The sequence below is a fragment of the Cyprinodon variegatus genome, unplaced genomic scaffold (assembly GCF_000732505.1).
Source record: "Cyprinodon variegatus isolate N-32 unplaced genomic scaffold, C_variegatus-1.0 Scaffold436, whole genome shotgun sequence".
NCBI classification, from domain to species: domain Eukaryota; kingdom Metazoa; phylum Chordata; class Actinopteri; order Cyprinodontiformes; family Cyprinodontidae; genus Cyprinodon; species Cyprinodon variegatus.
In genome coordinates, this window is record NW_015150889.1 from 706,098 (window position 1) to 729,332 (window position 23,235).

The window sequence follows — 23,235 nt, forward strand, 5'->3', positions numbered from 1 at the left end:
TGTGCAACTACTACACAAACAAACAAATAGGCCAAAATCCATCCTAAGGAAAACAGTCAGGCTTAGAACACCTTTCTGACTTTATCCAGCATTGCTCTGCACGTGACTAAAGGAGATAAGAGCTCCCCTGACTGACAGTGATGCCATCATCAAGTTGACTTGTATGTGTGTCTGTGCACAAGTGAGAGATGATGTTAACCATGGGACCCAGGCAGGTATAAATACCTTTGGGAAAAGCCAGATTAGCAGAGAAGAGGAGGAGCCTTACCCCTTACACACAGACTTGCTATAAATAGGGTTCTGAAGCATCAACCTTGTCTACTTAGGGTCCAAAGATAAACCCTAATGCAGCTACATTTCAACGATATGCTTTATTCAGCAGCATTGCAAGAAAATGCTTGTATATGTCAAATGTTTGTATATACCCCAATTTTTAAAAAAAATTAAATAAACTGCAAAAGACCTTTTTACTTCTTATAGCACTGGTTTATGAAGAAGGAAGGTACTTATAATACTCTACTTGGAGTGATACAGTAATCAAACGGTGATTGGGAAAAAGATTTTCTTCAACAAGAGAATCTTGAGACATGACAGCTTTACATAAAATACCACAGTTTCATGTTTACTGCAAATTTGAGGCAATAACCTTTTCAAACAGACTACACCATTTTAATTTTAAGTAAAGGAAAACTTTTGTAGCTTTCTTTTAGCCGCCTGACTGTGCACAGAAACAGGTGTGGGAGGGGAGGCTGTTGCTTTATATTTTTTGCTGCAGAAAAATATTCGGGCCACTTTAGCCCTTTTATCTCAGTAAAACACTTTAAATTGTGAAAAAAAAGCTCATAAAAAAATTGAGAAGGTTGTGAAAGCATAACTAAACTATAACAAAAAAAAACAAAAAAAAAAAAAACAGTAAAATCAAAAAGCTAGTTTTGGTTTTACTGTTTTTTTTTATTTATTGTATGAAGAAACTGCCAAATTACAACATACAAATTCACCAATATAAAATTTTTATTGACTTATTTAATTCAATAAAATGTTATTCCTTAAGCTTGACCCATTTTTCTGGCTTTTCTTTTCCTTAAATTCACTTTTCCCTATTATAAACACTGCTTCAGGTACATCAGCTACTAAAATAAACCTTTTTTTTTTCAATTTATTTGTTGTTTTTTTCATATATCTATATTTTAGTCCTCTCCCTCTCATCTTTCCCTTCGTCTTCCCTCAGGCCCTGGACGGCTTCTTCTTTGTGGTGAACATGGAGGGTAACATAGTGTTTGTGTCTGAGAACGTCAGCCAGTATTTGCGCTACCAGCAGGAGGAGCTGATGAACACTAGTGTCTACAGCGTCCTGCATGTTGGAGACCACGCAGAGTTCATCAAGAACCTTTTGCCCAAGAGTCTGGGTAAGAAAAGCGGGAATTTTACTACAGAAAATCCTAACCTCATTTGCATTTTCAAATTATTTTCATATTTGCATGGATTAGCTTTTCTTACACTTAGCTAAACAAATGATGCGAAGGACGCACAGCGCTATGAACGAATTTGGTTAATATTTCAAAATAAACCTGAAATTGTATATTTTAACCAGTGGCGGCTTATGGAGTTTTCTCCGTTGGGGCTGTAAAAACAAAATAGACGTATACCAAAAACCAATCAAACGTATACTAAGTTATCAAACCAGTATATTTATAAGAATGCCAAGAACAAAAAAACCTTATAAAACACTTTACTAATTTTATCTAAAGGTTTCTTTTTTGTACATAAATCTTGCCCTTCTGAGGCTTTGTGAAAACAAATCTCTGTTTGGCATAGTCCAATACTGTGTCACAAACCAAAAAAATTATGTACCAGTTTAATAATGGAGAAGGCATTAGTCAGCTTCATATTTTTCAATATAGAAAAACTATTCATTTTCTGAGAAAGTGTTTATTTAAGATCAACTATGCAAATTAAGAAACATCTAGAAAAAGTACACTATATTACTCTATTGAATCCTGATGTTTGAAAAAGGGGGCAGGGAGTTAAGGCAACAGAATAAAGCGTTAGCCTCACTTCATGCAGTTAGTACTAAGCTTTGAAGCTAAACCAAGTCCTTATTGCTAAACCAGTGTCAGGAGGTGGTGAGCAAATACACTTCCTTTCACCTCAGGGCGCAGAATTACCTTTGTATTGCAGAGCTTCTGCGCATGTACAACTTATAAGGAGAGTCTGTGGGCAAAGATTTTTGCGCCCTAAGGCGGAAATACGTCACCAATCCGACGAAAAGTGAAGTGACGCTTTATTCCTTATTAAAGATTAAATATTTATAATGCACATCAGAAACACATATATTCAGAATTCAGAACACATATATTCAAGCCTGGGTGTGTAACTCCAGTATGTTGTTTAGAGAAAATTATGTTTAGGGTTATCTTTTATTGTATTCACTCCATCCTGAAAAAAAAAAAATGGTTTAAGTAAATCATTTTAAGCCCTAAATAATAGACAGTCAGTCATAACTTTAATTAAAAGCATCACTGGCATTGTATACCAAGTGGCAACACAGCATTATGGCACATTCGGAAAACAGTAATTAACACACAGTTTACATGCACTGTGGATTGTGCAGTATTGGATGTTTTCCAAATTAATGTTTCTGAGCCTTCACCTGTTTTGAGACAACAAATAAAAATCTAGAAAATGTAGTATTTTACTGCTACTGTTGTGTTGTGATGTTGTATTGAAGGGGTGGTTGAGAGATAGACTTTACATCTAAACATTTTTATGTATTTTATTGTTTCTTTGTCATTCAGTCAACCATCGCAGCACAGATTCCTCCAACAGGAACAGCCACACCTTCAACTGTCGTATGTTGGTCAACCCTCACGCTGACGGTGAAGCTCGCCATGGAGTCGACCAGCAAGATGCAGCACAGCAGAAGTATGAGACCATGCAGTGTTTTGCCGTCTCTGAACCAAAGTCCATCAAGGAAGAGGGGGAAGGTATGCTTTCTTGCCTACAGCTCACAGTGTTTGCCTAACTTTGAAATCCCTGTTTGTTTTTACTGTAAATGTTCATCCTGCTTATTCATTTAGATTTTTTTTTTTGACCTACTAATTTGCAGTCGTTGCCTTAGTTTTTCGTTTTTCCTGTATGTGGTCTGACTTTTGAAAACAGTCTTGCCGTTGCTTCAAAATTTCTCTTTGAGTTTGCCCCGTTTTGTTTTTAGAAACTGTTTTTTTTTTCTGCCTTTTCCCACATCTCTTGGTCTCTTCCTTGACTTTCTGTCACTTTCCCATCACTCTTCCCAGCGTTGCCCTCCCAGTCTCCTGTGTCCTGTCCTCCTTCCATCACCACTTCTTTCTGTCTCTCCTCCCATCCACTGGGAGAGACTAATTAGTGTGTGGCACTTTGTCAGTTTCCCATCTAATCCAATCACACACACACACACACACACACACACACAAACACAGGGAGGGGGTGCAATGTGTCTGCCACTCTAATTTTAGACATCTGACATCCAGATATTTTGCCAATCTCTCCCCTGACATGATGAGGATATCTGCTGGACAGACAGAGGGTTGCAGGCGAACTTTGGTTTGCCTCACAACATTGTTGGACCTGCTAGTAAGACAGTAGATTGGCTGTAAATTAGTCATTAGCGATAAATCCCTTTGTGAAATGTCTTATTTCATCCCCACTGGAGATTTATGAACATGAATTACCTATTTAATAACATTCAACAGATCCCTTGAAGACTCTCAACGTCACAGGAAATATTGTTTCCTTTGAAAAACCATCCTACTTAAAGGTATAGGGGAGGATGTTCTTTTTCCGAGTGGATCATCAAAATAATTCCAGTGATATGTTTATGTAGGCCATCCTATGTGTCCTACACCTGTAGCATGCTAAAGTTAACTATAAAGATGCTTGTAGCTACAGAGACACACATATTTGCATTCACAGTATCTGTATTACGATTGGCTTACAAATATTTTTTTTAACATGTGTGCTTGTCATATACAAGCAATACATTTTCAGTTACCCTTTGTGAGTCTAACATGGTGAAAAAAATGTGCAAATCTTCTTTTGGAATGTAAGCTTGTATGAGCGATGCAAACAGCAACTTTTAGACAGACTGTGCATGAGGAGAAGAGGGCTTGTGCACGCTCTCGCATGCTTTTAATAAGCGTTCCCTCTCGAGAGCAGGGACAGGGTTGTGTATGTGCAAGTGAAGAGGGCGGGGCTTTTCAAAAGTTTGTGTAAATCGTCCACTATAGCTTAAATTTAAACATTCACTCCAAAGAGTGCTTGCTGCATTCGATGTGAGCAAATAATCAGGTCCGACTTTTCTGTTGCTGGTCACCGGTCAGGGCAGATCAAGTTGTACATCTCTTGGTTCTGCTCACAGGACGGTTTTTCTTGGCAATTCTGCCTAAAGCAGAATCTGGTAAAGTTATATTTTTTTCAGCCGATAACTTTGCAACCGCCATTGTCTTTTCTATTGATTCCACTTTTACAAGATAAATATGTTTTTGTAACAACATTCTGGTAACAAAGATAAAAAGAGATTAGAATTCATAAACATAAATAACAAAGATGCATAGAAGTCACAAAGAAATAATATCTTATTTTTAAAATTGGATATTTGCAAGTTGGCATTAGGTAGTCCAGACCTGTTTGTGCTTTACTGTTTTTAACTGTAAATCCCAGCACTGGATATTTACTGTAGTTGACCTTTTTCTCTGCCAAACTGGCTGTATGCAACTTATTACAGGGAGATCAGTTGTAATAACGGTTTCTTACCACCAGTTCCAGAGCTACTTTTTCAACAATCAATATATGGCAAGTGATAAATTCAACAACTCTTCATGTTGTAGTTTTAAACTGCAACTTTTCAAACTTCCTCGTCACACCCTGGACATGTTGCAAGCCAGTCACAAGGCAACACAGAAATAGGTCAACAATCAAGCATGTGAGCATATAATCTGAATGAAGCTAACAATCATGATTTTGGATTATAGGAAAGAATGGAGGCGACTCAGGGGGGAAATGAAAACTGTATGTAGAAAGGGCTGGATCGTCTTAATGCAAGACAACTGTGGAATCCATTGCTCAACCATGCGGCAACATTCTTCATCTTCCCATTCAAATAGGTGGATCTCTTGAGCTTGGAAGCCTTTTTATGCTGTATAGGTTTGAGTTTAGGAGGGAAAACAACCAGAAGGATTTGATCAGGTTGGACAGGAAACATTAATGCAAAAATTAATTTAGAAATCTGCCAATTAGAATAGGCTTTAGCTGACATTCATAAACAATGGAAAACAATGTAATAAAATACCATTTATACATATATATATATATATATATATATATATATATATATATATATATATATATATATATATATATATATAAAAAAGATAAGTCTAGTTGTTATCAGAGCTGACGTGTGTTGGGACATAGCCTTTCATCCATTTTCTAGGATTCTAGGATGTACTTCTTCTTCTTATACACTATATAAAGTTGTCTGATGGCTGTTATTTGTTTCTCATAACTCTAGATTTCCAGTCCTGTCTCATCTGTGTGGCAAGAAGAGTTCCTGTCAAAGAGCGGCCTGTGATGCCAGCATATGAGAGCTTCACAACAAGACAGGACCTTCAAGGTAGAGCAAGGCGTAGAGACTGGGCTGTTGAATGTGAAGTCAAATTGGATTACAGTCCCAAATACTTTATATTACTTTAAACTGGAGCTTCTGGACCTTTATAACAGAAGTCCTTAGACAGATTAAAACTATCTTTCTTACATAGCTGCACAATACTTTATTTAATTCCAAAAAGCCCACCTCACTAGTCTGAAATCAGTTAGCCATTTATCTGAGGATTCCACGGTCCAATTTTATTTTATTTTTTTAAGAAATGCATGAGAGATCTGGATCAGACCACTTTAGTGCCTGATAGGCAGTTTATGCATTGCTTTAATGTATTTACTTACCGCTACAAAATAACCAAAAGGGATTTTAAAGAACCTTTTAAAGCATGAATTGAAACAGCTACTGTTTTTTTAACCCTTCGAGACTGGACGGTCTAGCCTGCCTTATAAAACCATTGCAATAGTGGACAATAGCCTTATGTTGGAAGTATGAGGCTGCAAAATTTGGAGGAACCACATTTGTTCTGTGGACGGGACATGACAGTTAATGGGTTAAAGATTACAGTACTAGATGGTGGTCAAATGTATGAAACTTTAATTGATCTTTGTTTTTTGTATTAATCTGTTCAGGTAAAATTACCTCACTGGACACAAGTGTGCTGCGGGCAGCTATGAAACCAGGCTGGGAAGACCTGGTGCGGCGTTGCATCCAGAAGTTTCACCTGCAGAGTGATGGGGAGATGTCCTTTGCCAAGAAACACCATCAAGAAGGTTAACATAATATTGCTTTATAATATTTAAAGCAACTTTGCGTACTGTTATTTTGTTGCAAAAAGGACACACGTCACTATCAAAGGAAGAATTTTAAATACGAACGCTCTTTCTTCACTGTCTGACATTTTCTAGTGTTGAAGAATGGCCACGCCCTCAGCCCTTTATACCGATTTTCCTTGGCAGACGGCACCATCGTCTCAGCTCACACAAAGAGCAAACTGGTCCGTTCTTCAGCCACCAATGAACCACAGCTCTATATGTCAATGCACATCCTACAGAGGTAATCCCCCCATGGATACATCAACTGCTGCATTCCTGCATGAAACACTCCCCAAAGACATTAGAAAATCCCAAAGCATTCTAAAAACGTAAAGTATAACCTTTTTCTTCTCTTTCAGGGAAAGCATCGGTGGTATTGCTGCTGACATGCCTACCGGACAGGACTCGGGGAAGTCAATGACCCCAACTAGTGTGGGTGGGTCTTTTCCCTCACCTGATGCCAGCGTAACCAGCAACAGCCATCACTCCACAGGAGGCTCAAACACACCTGGACGGGGTTTCGGGTCTGTCTCAGGAAGGGCAAGCACACCTCAGGGAAACTGCTATACTCTCAAGCTTGGCAGCCCTTCTGGCCAAGGAAGCCCCAGCGTCACGTCAGGGGTCCAGAGTGCCATGCTGTCTCCACGTCACCGCCAGAGTCCCAGCACTGTAGCCAGTAGCAGCAGTTGTAGTAGCCCTCATATCCTCCATCATCCGCCCGGATCGTTCTCTCCTGCAGCTGGTTTGCACTCTCCACCATCGGTTTGCAGCACCACAGGAAATAACCAAAGTTTTAACTCCCTTAGTGCGCTGCAAGCTCTTAGCCAAGGCACCCGGATTTCACCAGGCCTCAATGAGGGACAGCATCTAGAATCACCTGACAGAAAACCAGCAGCTCTTCAGAGTCCCCACCACAGCACTAAACCCTGTAGCCAAATTAGCAAGAGCAGTCTTAGCTTAGAGACAGAGTTATTTGGAACTTTTGAAGAGCAGGAAGAATTTCTGTCATCAAACACCCATGAAGGTACGCAGGCAGATGGGAAAGATATTGATCCTGACGCCCTTGAAGGTAATGGAAACAACAGAGACTTTACCGATGTGGCAAACCGCCATCTGAGCACCAAAGGCCACACCAAGCTGCTGCAGCTTCTCACCACTAAGTTAGAACCCTCTGATCCTGCTTCACCATCGGGGCTCATGGGGGATGACCAAAACTGTAAGGACCAGCTGTGTGGGGCCGGTCATAACAACCAATCCACCTCATTAAAGGAAAAACACAAAATTCTCCATAGGCTGTTGCAGAACAGCACCTCACCTGTGGAGCTGGCCAAGCTAACAGCTGAGGCTACTGGAAAAGATCCTATTGGTCCAGAGTCTGCCTCAGGAGACAGCATTGCTGCTCTTAGTGAACTCTGCACAAAACAGGAGCCAGAGAGCCCCAAAAAGAAAGACAATGCATTGCTTCGCTATCTTCTGGATAGGGACGACAATGGCATCCTTGACAAAGCCATCAAAATGGAATCAGGCGATGGACTAAAGCTAACCTGCGTTAAGACGGAGAAGCAGGACGAAGGATTTACTTTGGCCGAACAGGTAAAAATTGAAGCTCTTTATCCAGAAAAGAAAGCAAAAAACAACACAAACTTATTTTGAATTCCATAGGGTCCCATTATCTTTGATTTTATTTTGTAGCTTTTCTTAGCGACTTACTAATAAGCACATCATTTTTTTTAACTGCGCCTCGAGGATGCTACAGTAAACGTTATTCATATATAATTTTTACTTTATTTATATATATGTATATTTAGACACACAGGTGTAGATTTCATGTAACATTATTTAATTCTGCAGTATTTGGTATTAATTGATTCATTGCTGCCCTCTTGAGGTTGAACATACATTTCTATGCCACAGCTCCTCATTTAGGTATAAAAAAAATATCCTTCATGCACAATGCAGCGAGTCAGGAGTTGGCATAGAGACTTCTTATCAATCATTTTTCAGGTGATCATTTTAAAAGGTATTTATCAGCATAGCATTTTTTTTTTCAAGTACTTAGACTACAATCCCACTTGAACCCCTCTGTGTATCCCACACCTGTCTCTTGGCACTGCCAACGTTAGTGGAATTTTTCAAACTTTGTCTGGGAGTGAGGATATGCTTTTATGCAGGGTTCGGGTCCAGTTTTTAAAAACGCTGCATATTGTTTTATTGAAACCAGTGAGGAAATTTTAGAACAGGCATCCCCAAACTCGGTCCTCGAGGGCCGCTGTCCTGCAGGTTTTAGATGTTTCTCTGCTGCAGCACAGCTGATTTTAATTGATTAACAGGCTTTTGCTCTACTGCAATCATCATAATCAGCTGTGCTAAAGCAGGGAAACCTCTAAAACCTGCAGGACAGCGGCCTTCGAGGACCGAGTTTGGGGATGCCTGTTTTAGATGGTTTAGCATCTTTTTCAATCGCTGTTTTACTTTCATTTTTGTGATGTTTCTAAACCTTTGATAACCTCTTATTTAGTTACTCTATGATAGCAAAAAGGGCCTCAACATGACAATCCCTCAGAACAAAAAAAAAAACTAACAAAAAACTTTAGCCTCTTTTTAAATAAAATGATCTGCCTGTTTCATAGGTTTCATAAGATGATATTTTCTGCTGATTTCTTTATGCCTGATAAATGAAGGGGGCAGCCATCATTCTACCATCATTTTTTTGAGAATCAGGGATTCATAAAATCCGAAATGGTGTAAACTTGTGTAACAATCTGATTATTTCATGGATAAATTTGTGCAGTTCCCCCCTTTTTTCTTTTTTTGAACCATCATGGGGACTGGCATACGTTATTGTGGTTTAACTAGTAAAAGGTCAGTGGCAGAGGTTCAGTTTCTAAACAAAGGATTGTTAACCATAGTTAACCATCAATATGGAATTCCAACTAAAAGATTCATTGCAACCGTCATTTTGTAATTTAATTGGTACTTTCTCTTGGGATGGTGTTTGTTCAGTGCCATTTAAATCTGTTAAATTATTTCAATACAATTGGATTAATTCCTTGGAGTTAAAGAAAAAAAAAAAAACTCACTTAGGAAGACCACTTAGGATCACTTAGTTTTACCTATAAGAGTTAAAGCTAATAGTATTGCATGCATTTCTGTAGCATCTGAGCATCAGTTCACTTTCCTTAACCTCAGCAACTTTCTTGAATGGATCTCTGCAGGAAGGCCGCTCACTCTTTCCTCTCATAAATACTTCAAATTGGACAGTCACTTGAGGGCACTGTAAGGTTGCACACTACGAGCTGCTGGGATCCAGGAAAATAGTATGACAAATAAAAAAAACGGTTGTGTTTTTTATTGTATTAAGGTGTTTGTCAGATGGGACATTTACAATGGGGTTTTGTAGCAGGCTTGAAGATTGTTCAATTCCCTTTTTTTTTTTTATTAGTGCAGCTTTATCATTTTTTAATGACATTTCTGATATTAATGCACATGCAATGCTTTTATCAAACATTATACAAATTATTTCGGATATTACCTTTCATGTTTGGCTGCGCTCACAATTTACAGCTTTGCTTTAAGGTTTACAGACCCTCCATTCAGGAAAATTACAAATTCACCCTGTTAATTGAAATAACACAAAATTGAAAAAAATGAATAAATAAATAAAAAATGACTAAATAAGTTACTAAAAAAAATCTAAAACAAAATCCTTGACAAATTAAAGTACCTTGCTCATGAACAATGAACCAACATACCTGTCAACAGGTGCAGAAGACTGACCGAACATCTACATATACATATATATATATATATATATAAAATGATTTTCTTTTCCCTAATGGAGGGGTATGTAAACTTAGAAGCACATTTGTATGTTAGGGTGTGCACGTATTGCTTCTAAAACCTCTGTATGTATCCTACTGTACATCACACATGACCTCATTAGGGCTGGAAGTTTATTTTTAGCTCCCCACACCATTCATCAGCTAAAGGCCCCTAGGAAACCATCTCGTCCACTGTGTGCCTGGGTGTGTGTGTGTGTGTGTGGATGTAAAGGGGCTGGGCTAGAGTGTTTCACTGACTCAGGTTGAACGAGGTTTCTGTTTTTGTCAAAGCTGTCATCAGACTTGACCTGACTTTTTTTTATGATTTGTTTTGTTCAGCTTTTTAATGGTTATTGATTTGAAAATATTTAAAAGCTTTAAACAAAGTCAAACTTTTATTTTTGGAGTGTTTTAAAAGAAAAAAATATTACTAAAGATGTGAATGTCTGTTCGCTGAAAATCATGAATCTGAAAACATTTAAAAAAAATCAGGTAAAGAAAACAAGCAAGGACGTGATTACATGATCTTAATAAAGTATATGAATGTAAAGGATTTTTTTCTTTAGGGAGATATCAAAAGCAACATATCTGATTCCAGCACTAGATACTGTCTTTTAAAAGATTTAACTGTTTTTATGATGGTTTTGCTCAAGGTCTTTATTCAATATAATCATCAGGTCATTCAATATAAAATCCTATTAAAACAACATTTTTCATAAACTAAGCCTATTATTGTAGGACATGCAGTGAAAATATGCATTTGTTTGAAAAGGGCACTGCTTTATACTTCAAAATATATAGTGCAGATCAGTTTAAATACTTGCTGAGGATTTTCAGTCATTTCTTGAATTGTAAAAGATTCCATACTGTGTATTGATTTTTAAAGAGAGAAATTCCTGTAATAAATAACGTTTTTCGTTGTGGCTGCTTCCAGCCATCTGAGCTGGAGGACCTGCTGGAGGACCTGCAAAACAGCAGCCAGCAGCAGCTGTTTCCCAGTCAGCCTCCGTCCTCTTCATCATCTTCATCAGCGGTGCCAGCTGGCTCCTCTGTGGACAAACAGACCATCATCAGTGACATCCTGCAGATGAACGACACCAGCAGCAGCAGCAGCTCCCCCAGCCAGCACAGAGCCTTCCCTCCTATCGGACCTGCAGGTACGTCTTTAGCAGGCTTTTTTTATATTACTCTATTATTCAATCTAATTTTTTTTTGATTGAACAAGTATTTTTGGTGTTTTTACATTTTTTTTTCTCTTATCCTAGGAAGTTTCAATGGTGTCAGGTCAGGCCAGTCTGGTCAGGGGGCTCCTCCAGTTAGAAGCATGTCTCTGGACAACAGTATGGGCTCCAGCCCCACCAGGCCTCTCCCACCTCAGCACAGAAATAATGGCCCCTATCCTTTGCAGCAGCAAGGCATGATGGGAACTCACACCAGCATGAACCAGGCAGCAGGACCTAACACAGGTTAGGCAAAACAATCTAACAGATCTGTAACATGTAAATAGTTTTCCTCAAAGCTTCGGGAAGGAGAAAGGATTCTGTTTTAATTCTTACAGAATTATCTAATATTTTGGTCTTTATAGGGAAGGATTAACCAAAATGCTTGTAGTGATGTAAATTCCTCTGAATCCCCCTTCAGCAGGCCTTCGTGGCTCCATGCAGCAAGGCTGGGGTCCCCATGCTCCAACAGGCGGGAACTCTGGACCAATGATGCCACACGGAGTTGGTCGAATGGTACCGGGCATGAATCCTACACTCCCTACAAGAAGCAACGGTTCAAATGTTTCTAGAGCTTTGGTCAACATGCAGATGATGGGAAATGGTGCGAAGAAATCACCAAAGCGATGCTCCATAGCTGCCATACACTATACCTGATGTTTATGATCTTATTTTCTTATGTTAGACTTGGACATGGCAGCTCCTCCCTACCATCAACAGCAGGCTCCGCCCAATCAGACAGCTCCATGGCCAGACCGAATGATGATGATGGATCACTACGGAAACCAAAGCAGGTTTGGCATTTAGTTCATCCTAAAGTTTAATGAAGGAAATTGCTTTGGCTTTGTTTAGTCTGACAAAGTGCCACCTCGCAGGCCGCCCTATGGCATTCCTCAGGAAGACGGGATTGGTTGTTGTGGCTCCGGACCTGAAGGTCAGACAGATGAGGGTGCTCTGCTGAACCAGCTGTGTTCGGTGTTGAAGGACTATGAGGGTCTGGAAGAAATTGACAAGATGTTGGGAATACCCACTCTTGCTGGACAGGTAAGCTGGGTTCACCCTACTTTTTTTTTTTTTTTTTTTCCAGAGAAGACAGACGGGAATTTGTTGTAATCCACCGCTCTGTTGTATCTGTGGTTAAAGCTTAAGGTCTTTGTCTTACTGGAAATTAAACGTACCCTCCAGTCTCATGTGTTTGAATTTAACAGAGTGCCTTCCAAAATCACCTTCTAGTTTTTTCTCCATCCATCGCCCTTGACCAGCTCTCTTTCCCAAAGCATTACTCGTCCATCACCATGTTTTACAGGGAGGGATAACACTCAGTGTGAAGTGCTTTTTCTGCCATTTTCCTGTTATGCAGAAAGACCAATAAATAATGTTTTGGCTTTATCTGACAAAGCACCTTCCTCCACATGGTTTAGCCACTCTTCCATAAAGACTGAGTTATTTTTGCAATTAATAGTGTTACTTTTTACAGATTTGCCATCATGAACTGTTGATTTCAGCTCATTTATAAAAAAAATAAATAAATAAAAAAAAGGATTGATCAGTGCTCTGTAAAACGTTTCTATACACTAACCCTGCTTAAAAAGTGGGTTGAATATAAATTGTCTCAATGTTAATACTTTTATTTTAAAATTTTGGAAAATATGTAGATATTTTTTTTCTACACCTACACTCACAATTATTCACTACTCCATGTTTGTTCCATGAAAGACCAATAGAATACATCAGTGTTTTTGGTAGCCTCAAAATTTCAAAGGTTATTGGTACATTTGCATGGCACTGAACAAAAACAGGAGAACAAACAATATAATCTGTCTTCATCTTCAGGGTCCTCTTTCAGAGCAGGAGCAGTACCTGGGTCCCTTGGAGCCACCGTCTAGCCTTAAAGCTCCCCTCTACAGTCAACAGTACGGGGGGCAGCCAGGTTACGGTGGCTTACCCCCTGATGGCGCATATGCTGCCCAATCAATCGCCGGCCACATGGGACCTCAAAGGATGGCACCGGCAGGCTACCCTCCTATGATGAGAATGCCCGGTGCCCCAGGACCCCGGCCCCCCGGCATGAGACCTGGTGGCCCCAATTCAATGGTGCCATCGCAGCCCAACAACCTGAGGCTCCAGCTACAGCACAGACTCCAAGCCCAGCTGGTAGGTTTCAGCTAATTAGTTATGATCATCTCTATTTGGTTATGAGCTTTTGATAAGAGCATCAGAGATCAGACAATTTCCTCCAGTTTTATTAATACAAAATAGGTGGAGAGACATACAAAGATTCTGGCTCTACATTTAATAAGTCATTTGGTGTTTAAAAGTACATTACTTACATTATTCCTGTTAATAATCAATGCACAAAAATGACTTGATCATAAAAGAAAACACCTGTGCTGAAGACAAGCTGGTCATCATTTTGATTAATTAAGTATGAAAAAATAATGCATGACAAAAATTTATATGCACTCTGGAATGTAAACAAATACGATGTAAACTAGTGTTTGGATAAATTAGGTGAAATAAATCTTTAGTACAAGCCTCTTAATGCATTCCTTGCCCATATGTTTGGTAGGCACTGTAAAATTAAGAGAATATTTTGATTAAACAATTAAACAATTTAACTAGTGTAGATTGAGCTGGGCTGAATTTATAGTCTGTTTAGGTTGGCCTTCTTTAATGGTGATCTCCTATTGATTGTTTTTTGATATAGAAAAAAAAGGATTGTATATTTTTTTTTTTCTTTTATTGCTGCATTTTCTTTGCAAAGTGGTTAATTTTTTTCTCTCTTTAAATACATAAAAAAAATTGTCTGTATTGTTTCCTATTAATCCGGTAATAGACTAGTCAGTTAATCTAAAATCATCAAATTGCAGCGTATCCCATTACATTCTGAAGATATCTCTTAGTAAAGGAGCTACATGTATGCAAACAGACAGGTTGGTGGGGTTCACTGAGTTTAAACTGCAGACAAAAGAAGAAAAAAAGTGGCTGCAGGAACACTGCTATATATGAACTAATACTCAGCCTCTACAGACATGGATGGTGTGCCTTTTGTAACCAGTAAACATTACAGACATGGGTCTTTGAAGAAATCATAGGCTTGATGTCAGACTGAATCACAGATATTCATCATCACTACTGCATATGTATTTTATGCTACAACTCAGACCAATATCATAAAGGTGTATTTTATGTTATTGGTACGAGCTGCCCCCTAGTGGAGAGTTGAGGGAAAGCACCTTTTGTAATCTTAATGATTATAAACAAAAAAATATTTTGGTATATTCCTGTTTTAACCTCTTTCTTATGGTTTGGTTTTCCTCAAGAAATGTTATGGTTTCATAACAACAGAAACGATTCTGAAGGTGTTGCTTTGAATATTTGCAGTAAATGTAATGATAGCAACAAAAACAACATATCAATGCCATTATCATCATGGGCGGTTCTAGACAGGGGCCAATGGGGGCCCGTGCCCCTGGAGATTATGTCCTGGCCCCTGTTATGGCCCCTGTGCCGAAGACATAATGGTAAATGAAATTCTAATGATGATATGCGCTGGAAAAGACATGGTTTCTGATAGGTCCTTTGAAACTGTTTCATTTTTTTTTCTTTAAAAATTCTGTTTTACTAATTATTTAAAGACAATAAAGTGATCACTTCTGTTGTATTGAGACAGGATCCCAGTTTTCAAAACAAATTTAAAAATATGTAATACTCTCATTTTTACAGCTAGATTTATCTGTTATTCTTGAGTTCTAAATCTGATTTTATAGAAAACCTTAATTTTAACTTAAATGAATTTAAAAATATGTAAAATTCCTACATTATGAACGTATATTGACCTAATATTCAAAATAAAAGTTTAATTTGATCTTTTAGATATATAGCTACAATTTTTTGAGTTGATTTTTAGGTATGCTAAGGGATTTTTATTTTAATGATTATCCAAATGAAAATTTCCAAGCCAAAAATAAATATTTTCATATATATTTATGTATATGAAAATATTTATATATTATGTATGTGTATGTATATGTATGTATATGTATATATATGTATGTGTATGTATGTGTGGGTGTGTACATGTATGTGTGTTTGTATAATTTTTTTATGTTTAAGGTTTCAAGTAAGTGACTTCTATTGAAGTATATTTGCAGTGGTTTTAAACAAAGTTTTTGACATTTTCCATGAGGTTTCCCTTATAGTTCTGACATCTGGATTTTGTGTGTTTTGTAGAACCGTCAGCCGGTGATGAACCAAATGGGTGGAGTCACAAATATGAATCTACCTCTAAGATCTAATGTCTCACCCCAGGTCAGCTGCTTACACCAACCACCCTCACATGATTTCTATTATCTTTAACAGTATTCACACCACTTAAATATTATTGTATACCCTAAATTTTCAATTTAAAAAAAAATTTAAAATGTATTGATGTGATTTCATGTGATAGGCTTACAAAATGGGAATTGTGAAATGAAAAAAAAACTGCTGGATGTTACTCAACACACCATCCACAAAGTTACAGAGATGCCTCTCAGAGTAAAAAGATAAAGCTAAATTAAGACTTATCGTGGATGAAAATTTTAAGGAGTCATAACCAGTTAATCTACTTAAAGAATCCTTCTGAAATTGTCTTTTAATTCATGTTTAATCACTTTAAGGGGAAAAAAAATGTGTATGTGTGCCCGTTAATGTAGCTGTAGCATTAGCAACATTAGCAGTTTGCAAATGTTCCTTAGTCATTGTTTTCTCATCCTTTACACAGTTGGTAAAACAAATTACACAAGCAGCAACACTTACAGACAGGCAAGTTCCTGATTGTTGGGATCACCCCTTTAGGTGGGATAGAGACGGGCGTACTGATAGCAAGGTGTGCTAATGTTAGCACCTCGGATGAATGACATCATTTAAGGAGGAAAACAAAAATTGCAGTTTTTGGACAGCCCAAATCCAACACACGCTTTTTAACATAGCAAAAAACTCAGATATGCAGGTAATGACACCTTTAAGTACAGGTGAAAAATATATGGTATTTAAAAACTATATAAAATATGTTAGAAGTCTACAGTTACAGTGTAAAACTATATCCAATATCAATCTTTTTCCAATTTGACTTAATTTGAGTAGAATGGTAATAATTAATTAGTCTGGAGATTTTCAACACCTCTGGCTATATTTACAGAAAAAGGATGGTTAAAGGGCTAAATATAATTTCAAAACACTACAGTATATCATTCTTAATTATAAAAAATAAACCCACAGTACAGGATTACCTAAACTGGGTAAATCTGGGTTTTTCATAGTTGTAAAATGTGGATTAAAAAATACCAAGGTGTGAAAAGTTTTCCATGATTTAGTCCTGTACAAGTTAAACGTGTCGTGCATTCTTTTGGAGTGCATTATTTCCCCTATTCATTTTATGGTGATGACAGAAACGCTCTTCTTTCCATTGTCGCATGCAGGGAACTGTCAACTCTCAGATGCTGGTCCAGCGTCAGCGCGAGTACATAAACAACCAGTTACGTCAGCGCCAACAACTGCAGCACCATGCACATCAGCAGCGTGCAATGATGATGCGCACTCAGGGCATCAACCTTCCGCCAAACATGTCCAGCGGGGGGGCTGCTCCCACGCCAATGGCCATGGCTGGTGCCAACCCCCGGATGACGCAGGGAAACATGCAGAGGTTTTCCTACCCAGCGTCCAGCTACGGTACTGGCCTGCCATCTCCTCCTCCTCATCCCGGCTCCTCCAGCCCCTTCTCCTCCCCTTTATCCCCGAGTCATCTCCTGGCAAGCCAGGGCATGATGGGAAACGTAGGCGGGCAGTACAGCAGCGTAATGAGCCCTTCATCACAGCACAGTGCCTTCCAGTTTAACACTTCAGGTATTGGATTTGTTCTGTGCTTTATACAGGATGTTGTCACTTTTGGTGAGGTGATCATGTTTCCTCTTTGTCATGAATATAGTTCAAAATAAGTAAATATTCTGATTGTACTTGGAGCCTCTTCTACAGCAGCGTGCTTCATTAACTCTTAGAAGCCAGACACGTTCAAAATAAGTTATTATTTTAACCTTTAAATCAGGACAAGTTTTTATCTGTTTTTGTCTGATATTCCAATAATAATCTCTATAAATTTGAAACCAACAACTTTTTTTGTTTTGTTTTTAAATGGAACATGAACTAAAATGTATCTTATGTGCTCTGTTTTTAGGAATGAGCCACCAGCAGCAACACCAGGACCCAGTGTCATGCTTTCCCTGTGGGGCAGGGACACCGCAGAGCCCCCTGCTGTCCCCCAGAATGGGACAGGGTCAGAGCCCCATGTTGCAGCAAAACCAGGGCCAAACACAAACCCAAACCCAGACTCCAAACCAGGGAGGTCCGCCAAGCTACCAGACTAGCGGGGACTTGAACGGGTGGTCTCAGTCTGCAAACATTTCAAACAGCAACAGGTAACAGAACATTTTCCAGATCTTTGTAACATCAAATTAAGTTTTTCTGATGTTCTTTAAGACTGTGCTGCATGTCTCTCAGTGGTTATCCCCAGCAGTCCCAGTCTCAGTTCTCGACACAATCCAGTGCTGGAATGTACAACAGCAGCAGCATGAATGCAGTGTCAGGGCAGATGGTCTCCATGACTGAACAGGTGACAAAATCACTACTTCCTCCAAGCTCAGATATTCAGACAATTTTCTTTAAAATTTAAATGTTCATCTGTCCATCCATCCATCCATCCATCCATCCATCCATCCATCCATCCATCCATCCATCCATCCATCCATCCACCTTTCCATCCATTTGTCAATCCATCTATCCATCCGTGCATCCATCCACCCATCTATTCATCCATCCGTAAACCATCCGTCCATCCATCGATCATCTAACATTCATTCGTCCATCCACCCATCCATCAATCCATCCATCTGTCCATCCATCCATCCATCCATGCATTGTTGCAGGTTCCGTATTTCAAACCTGCTACGTCTTAACTGAAAACTGAGTTATTCGAATCTGACAAAGTTTTGATTTTTGACATTGACACCTTTTTTGGACACCTGTGTTATTTTTTTTTTTCTGTTGGTGCAGGTGGGTGACAGCAACCTAATCCTGGAACAGTTTGGAGGAATCGATATGATGAACCAAGACAGCAATGTCAATTCTGTGAGTAAAATTAGATTTTTCCAACTCTTTGTTGTATCTGAAAGACACCCACAGATGTACAACTTAACTCAATTCATTTAAAAGAAGACGTACTTCATGATATTTTGTATAGCAGAGCAGTCAACCTTTACCACCATCTGCCAGTTAACTGTAAAAGAGACATCAATTTCTGCATCTAAACCTTTGAAAAACTTCAATAAATATTTGATAAAAAAAATTTTAGCTGCAAATTTTAAACACTTTTTTTACACTGAATTCCTTACACTGAATTTTCAATCTGGTGAAAATTCAGCTGCAAAAAAATTAGCTGCATAAAATTTGCCTGCAAAAAAATTAGGCTGCAAATGTGTTGACCTTTTGGTGAACTCAAGCCAAAGCAATCCACACTGGATGCAGTCAAACAGCTTCTAGAAATGAAATGAAATGAAATAAGCACATTTTTCAGGAAAAAAAGGAAGTTTGGCACCGGCCACTTTTTCCAGATCAAACCAAGAGCCTTGGCAGACAGGGGCGCCGGTCTAGCTGTGATCGGCTCAGTTATTTCACCCATTCCCATTACATGAAAAATTCTAACCATTTAGTTTTGTGTATTTTACCAATTACTGAGCTTTATTAATGTTAACTTCTCTGTGTGATGCTGGTTTTCTGTGTTTTTGTAGAATTTTTGCTGACCATGGCTTTTTTGGAAAAGACCTAACCCACGGAGCCGTGCTAAAACCCTGACACCCAGAGAGGTCTGGAAAAAAATATGAAGACTTTGGGTTTCCTGCAAGAGACAAGTGTTTTTTTTTTTCAGAGGAGTAGCAATGGAAGAAAAAAGTCAAGACATTTGAACTCCAAGCATACTTCTTAGTTCCTGCTTCAGGAATTATTCGCAAACAGAGTTTGAAGATACTGAACTTCAATCTGAATAATTCTGACTCCAAACACAATTGTAGGAAAGTCATGCCAATGGCAGGATGTTTGCTTTGGTGTTTTTCAGAAACGCATTTAGTTATATAATGTCGGTTAAAACGTTCCTCTTAGCTTCTCTCTTTCACAGAACAACCTAATGAGACTTTATATTTTATTATGATTTACTAAACAGTAGCTATCACCTAACTTTAGAATCAATTGTAGGATTCTTTTAAAATAATATTGATCTATAAATGGAAATACCTAGTGGCGTGCACAGACATTTTTGGTGGTAGGTGTTCAGGTTGGAAAAAGGCACCTTATACGTTGCATGGAGCCAAACAAGCCTGATGCTGACGTTTAAGGATCTTCTGTAGTCCAGAGGTAGCAATGCCACATTGGTGTCACTTCAATAAATAACAATTTCAAATCCACTAATATAAAGCCCACAAATCCAGAATATCTTTAAGTCTATTGAGTACATATGATAATTTGCAGATGAACTAAGATTTACACTTCAAATATAAAAAAAAACAAAAAACTCTATTATCTTATTTCAAGTGCATATTATGTAATAATAGTTACAAACACTTATTCCACTGACAGATCATCTTATTTCCCTGTTCAGATTAGGGACAGATAAGGTTATTTTCAGAACATTTTACATATTTCCAGGTCATTTTTTGCAGTCCAAGATAAACACAGAAATACTAATACTTTAACTGAATAGAACTTTATTAAAGTTATTTTTACGAATTCTTATCATTTGGCCTTATGTTTGCTTTTAAATGAAATGTTAAACCGACTAAAGGTAACTTGTGTGCTGTAAAAAAAAAAGTCAAGTAGATCTCATGAAGTCCCCGACCATTATAGCAAATCAATAGTGACATCTATTAGATGCTTTAAGTTCAATCTTTTTCTAATTTAATCAAAGAGTTCCATTTTAAACCACTCCTTGTGGCCCGGTAGAGGCCATTAAATATGTTCTGCTATGAAGTAACCGTTTGGAGGTAAATACGCTAAGTTACCTGGATGGTTACCTTGCCCTTCATCAGGGCAAGGCTCTATTGAGGTCAGGCTACATGTCAGGTGAAGCAAAATTACATAAATCTAGGCTCTGGGTTTGAAAGGTTTTTAAAATCATGAATGCTATTTTGGGCGAAATACTAAAAAAACAGAAAACGATTTCAAGAGGGGACAAACAACTTGTTTGTCCAGAGGGGAAAAGGGGAGGTACTCTGGCATCACCTATTGTCTATCTGTGCACGTCCCTGGAAATACCTATCAGTAATTTCAACATAATAAACAAAATAATTAGCCTTTTGTCTTAAGAATGCAGCACATACAACTTTTAAGATAATTATTAACAGATAACTGGTGGAAATGCTGCCTCCAAGAATTGTTTGCAGTAAAACAGGTACATAAACTGTATATTAAAAAAAAAGTTTGGGTTTTCAGCTAATGACACAGATTTATGAAGTGTGTGCAATCTGTAGTCCAGCTGCTTACATTGGATGTTTGCTGTAAGGATGTGATACAGTTATCTCTCTTAAAAAGAAAAAACGACGTTTGATCTCATAAGTTTTTGAGGCCATGTGTTTGTGGTTGACTACTGTGTGTGAGCTAGCACGTTTGTGTGTTAAACTCTGATTCTCACAATTTCACACTGTAGAGATTTATAAAATGAATCTATCAATATTTTTTAAACTCCTGGTTCTCTTTTAGAGCCCGACTGAACGTAAAAAGGAAACTATATGAATATTTTACAGTTATTTATAGATTTAAAGATGTTTTAGAGATTATTTGTACGGATGAAAATCAATTATAACTTTACGAAATCTTTTGAAATGGTACTTGTTGATTTGAAAAGTAATATATATTTGAACTGCTGTTGTATACAGGACATATGTCCCCTATTTAAAGATTTTTTTCATATAAATGTGAATGTGTATATTGTACATAGATCCTTTTACCCCTTTGTTCTTTTAGAGCCATCATAAAGCAGCATTTGGAGTTGAATAAATGATCAACAGAGTTAAAATAGGCCATGGTTTAAATTAAGCACACTGTTTTTTCAAACAGACTTCCTGTTGGATGTATTTTGGGGAAATTTGACACAAGCGAAAGACAAAGACCGGCTGCTGTAATGTTTAGCATAGTAGCACTGTTAGTATGCTAACTGTTAGCATGTAGCACTGGAAAATGTCCAAGTTTCCATTTCATTTTCAATGTTCTTATGTTTTGACCAAATTTGCCTATATGAAGTAAATGGGTTTTTTTTCTGCCATTGCAACTAGAATAAATGCACAAAATGGAGTACTCCACATTTTCTCTTTAAGAGGAACAGCTTTGACATGCTTTCATTCTTTTTATTTATCCAGTACAGTACAACTTCCATGGTTTTCAGTACTGCAGTTAGGTACAGTGCAATATATAACAAACCAAAACGCTCCATCATCACTTTACTATGCATGTAACAATGTTAGCACATATAACTGGGATTCAAACTCTCAACACTCTTCATTATTAGCTCTTACACAGCATGTATACTCACACATACATGTGACTAAAATTATATTGACTGCTACTCAAATAATGACAGCTCATTAACAACAATACTTATCTCATGCAATACTATGCAAACGATCTGTCTGCGCTGAGGAAGATTCAATCACTTACAGATGCTTAAACATGAAAGCAAAACAAACTGCCATGACGGCAAAGAAAAAAAACGAACTAATAGCTATCTGAAGACTTGCATACATTAATAGAGCATCAAAACCTAATCACTAGATGACCTCTTTATGAAGAAAAACCCAAATACCCTTGTCCTTCTTTCTCAGGCAAAACAATATCACACCCTTGTTTTTAATATACACAAATATGATTTGTTTTTGTTTTTTTATTTCCAAAATGACTGCAGCTTTTAACTTTTGGAAGATATGAATTCAGTACTTGCAATCTAAGTATTAGCATGCTGTGTTACAAAAAAAAATTATTTATTTGATCCTGGCCCAAACAAATTAGCATTTTTTTTTTTTTAACCTTTATTTTACCAGGAAGTCCCTTGAGATAAAATCTCTTATTTTCTCTCTTATTTGATAGCAACGTAACTCCACTCTAGAGTGATCTTTTTAAATGCGAGCCAAGTTTTGCATAAGCTTTTTGTTTTAATCTTGTTGTTGATACTTACATTTTTCAGCTTTTAAAGATAAATCATTAAAAATTCAGGATTTCAATACTGCATTAAAAATGTACTTTATCTAAAAGGCTTTATGACTAAGAGCCTTTTCAATCCAAATCAATATGAAGTCAGGGAATTTTGGGAATACACTATAACCACATTCATTTCGGTGCTGTTTTATCTGTGCTTTCTTTTCTTTTCATTGCATAATTTTTCCTGTTTGTTCTTTTGGGACATCTTCAACATACTGTACACAGAATGGGCAATAAAAACTGGAAAAACGTAACTGTAAAGAAAATATCAAATTTTATTTCACTCTCCCTGATATTAAAACAGTCATTTCTTAGTTTTTTGTCTTCAAAATGTAACCTTTACAACCTCAGAGATTAAATGTAGGCCATAGACGTGCTCCGAATGTCTGAAACACTCAGCAAGATTAAAGTGAAGATAAAAACTTGTTTAAATGATCTCAAAATGTCTTATATGAAGGTAAACTGCTTTTCTT

The 23,235-nt window shown here is 37.7% G+C and overlaps 1 protein-coding gene across 3 annotated transcripts; it reads left to right on the forward strand.

Moving 5' to 3' along the window:
- The first annotated feature begins 1,228 nt into the window (after window positions 1–1,228).
- Window positions 1,229–22,572, forward strand: LOC107093636 (nuclear receptor coactivator 2-like). Of its 3 annotated transcripts, none has more exons than XM_015388816.1 (18): window positions 1,229–1,406; window positions 2,796–2,984; window positions 5,546–5,647; window positions 6,265–6,405; window positions 6,541–6,688; window positions 6,807–8,040; window positions 11,203–11,425; window positions 11,534–11,734; window positions 11,910–12,092; window positions 12,174–12,282; window positions 12,364–12,532; window positions 13,322–13,642; window positions 15,722–15,799; window positions 16,951–17,374; window positions 17,703–17,943; window positions 18,026–18,137; window positions 18,578–18,652; window positions 19,312–22,572. In XM_015388816.1, the coding sequence occupies exons 1-18, from the start codon at window positions 1,259–1,261 to the stop codon at window positions 19,321–19,323; spliced, it is 4,110 nt and encodes a 1,369-aa protein (XP_015244302.1). In that variant the 5' UTR covers window positions 1,229–1,258; the 3' UTR covers window positions 19,324–22,572. The 3 variants fall into 3 exon arrangements, with proteins under 3 accessions (XP_015244302.1, XP_015244304.1, XP_015244303.1); XM_015388818.1 differs by having other exon boundaries at window positions 16,951–17,200; XM_015388817.1 differs by having other exon boundaries at window positions 11,913–12,092.
- The last annotated feature ends 663 nt before the right edge of the window (window positions 22,573–23,235 follow it).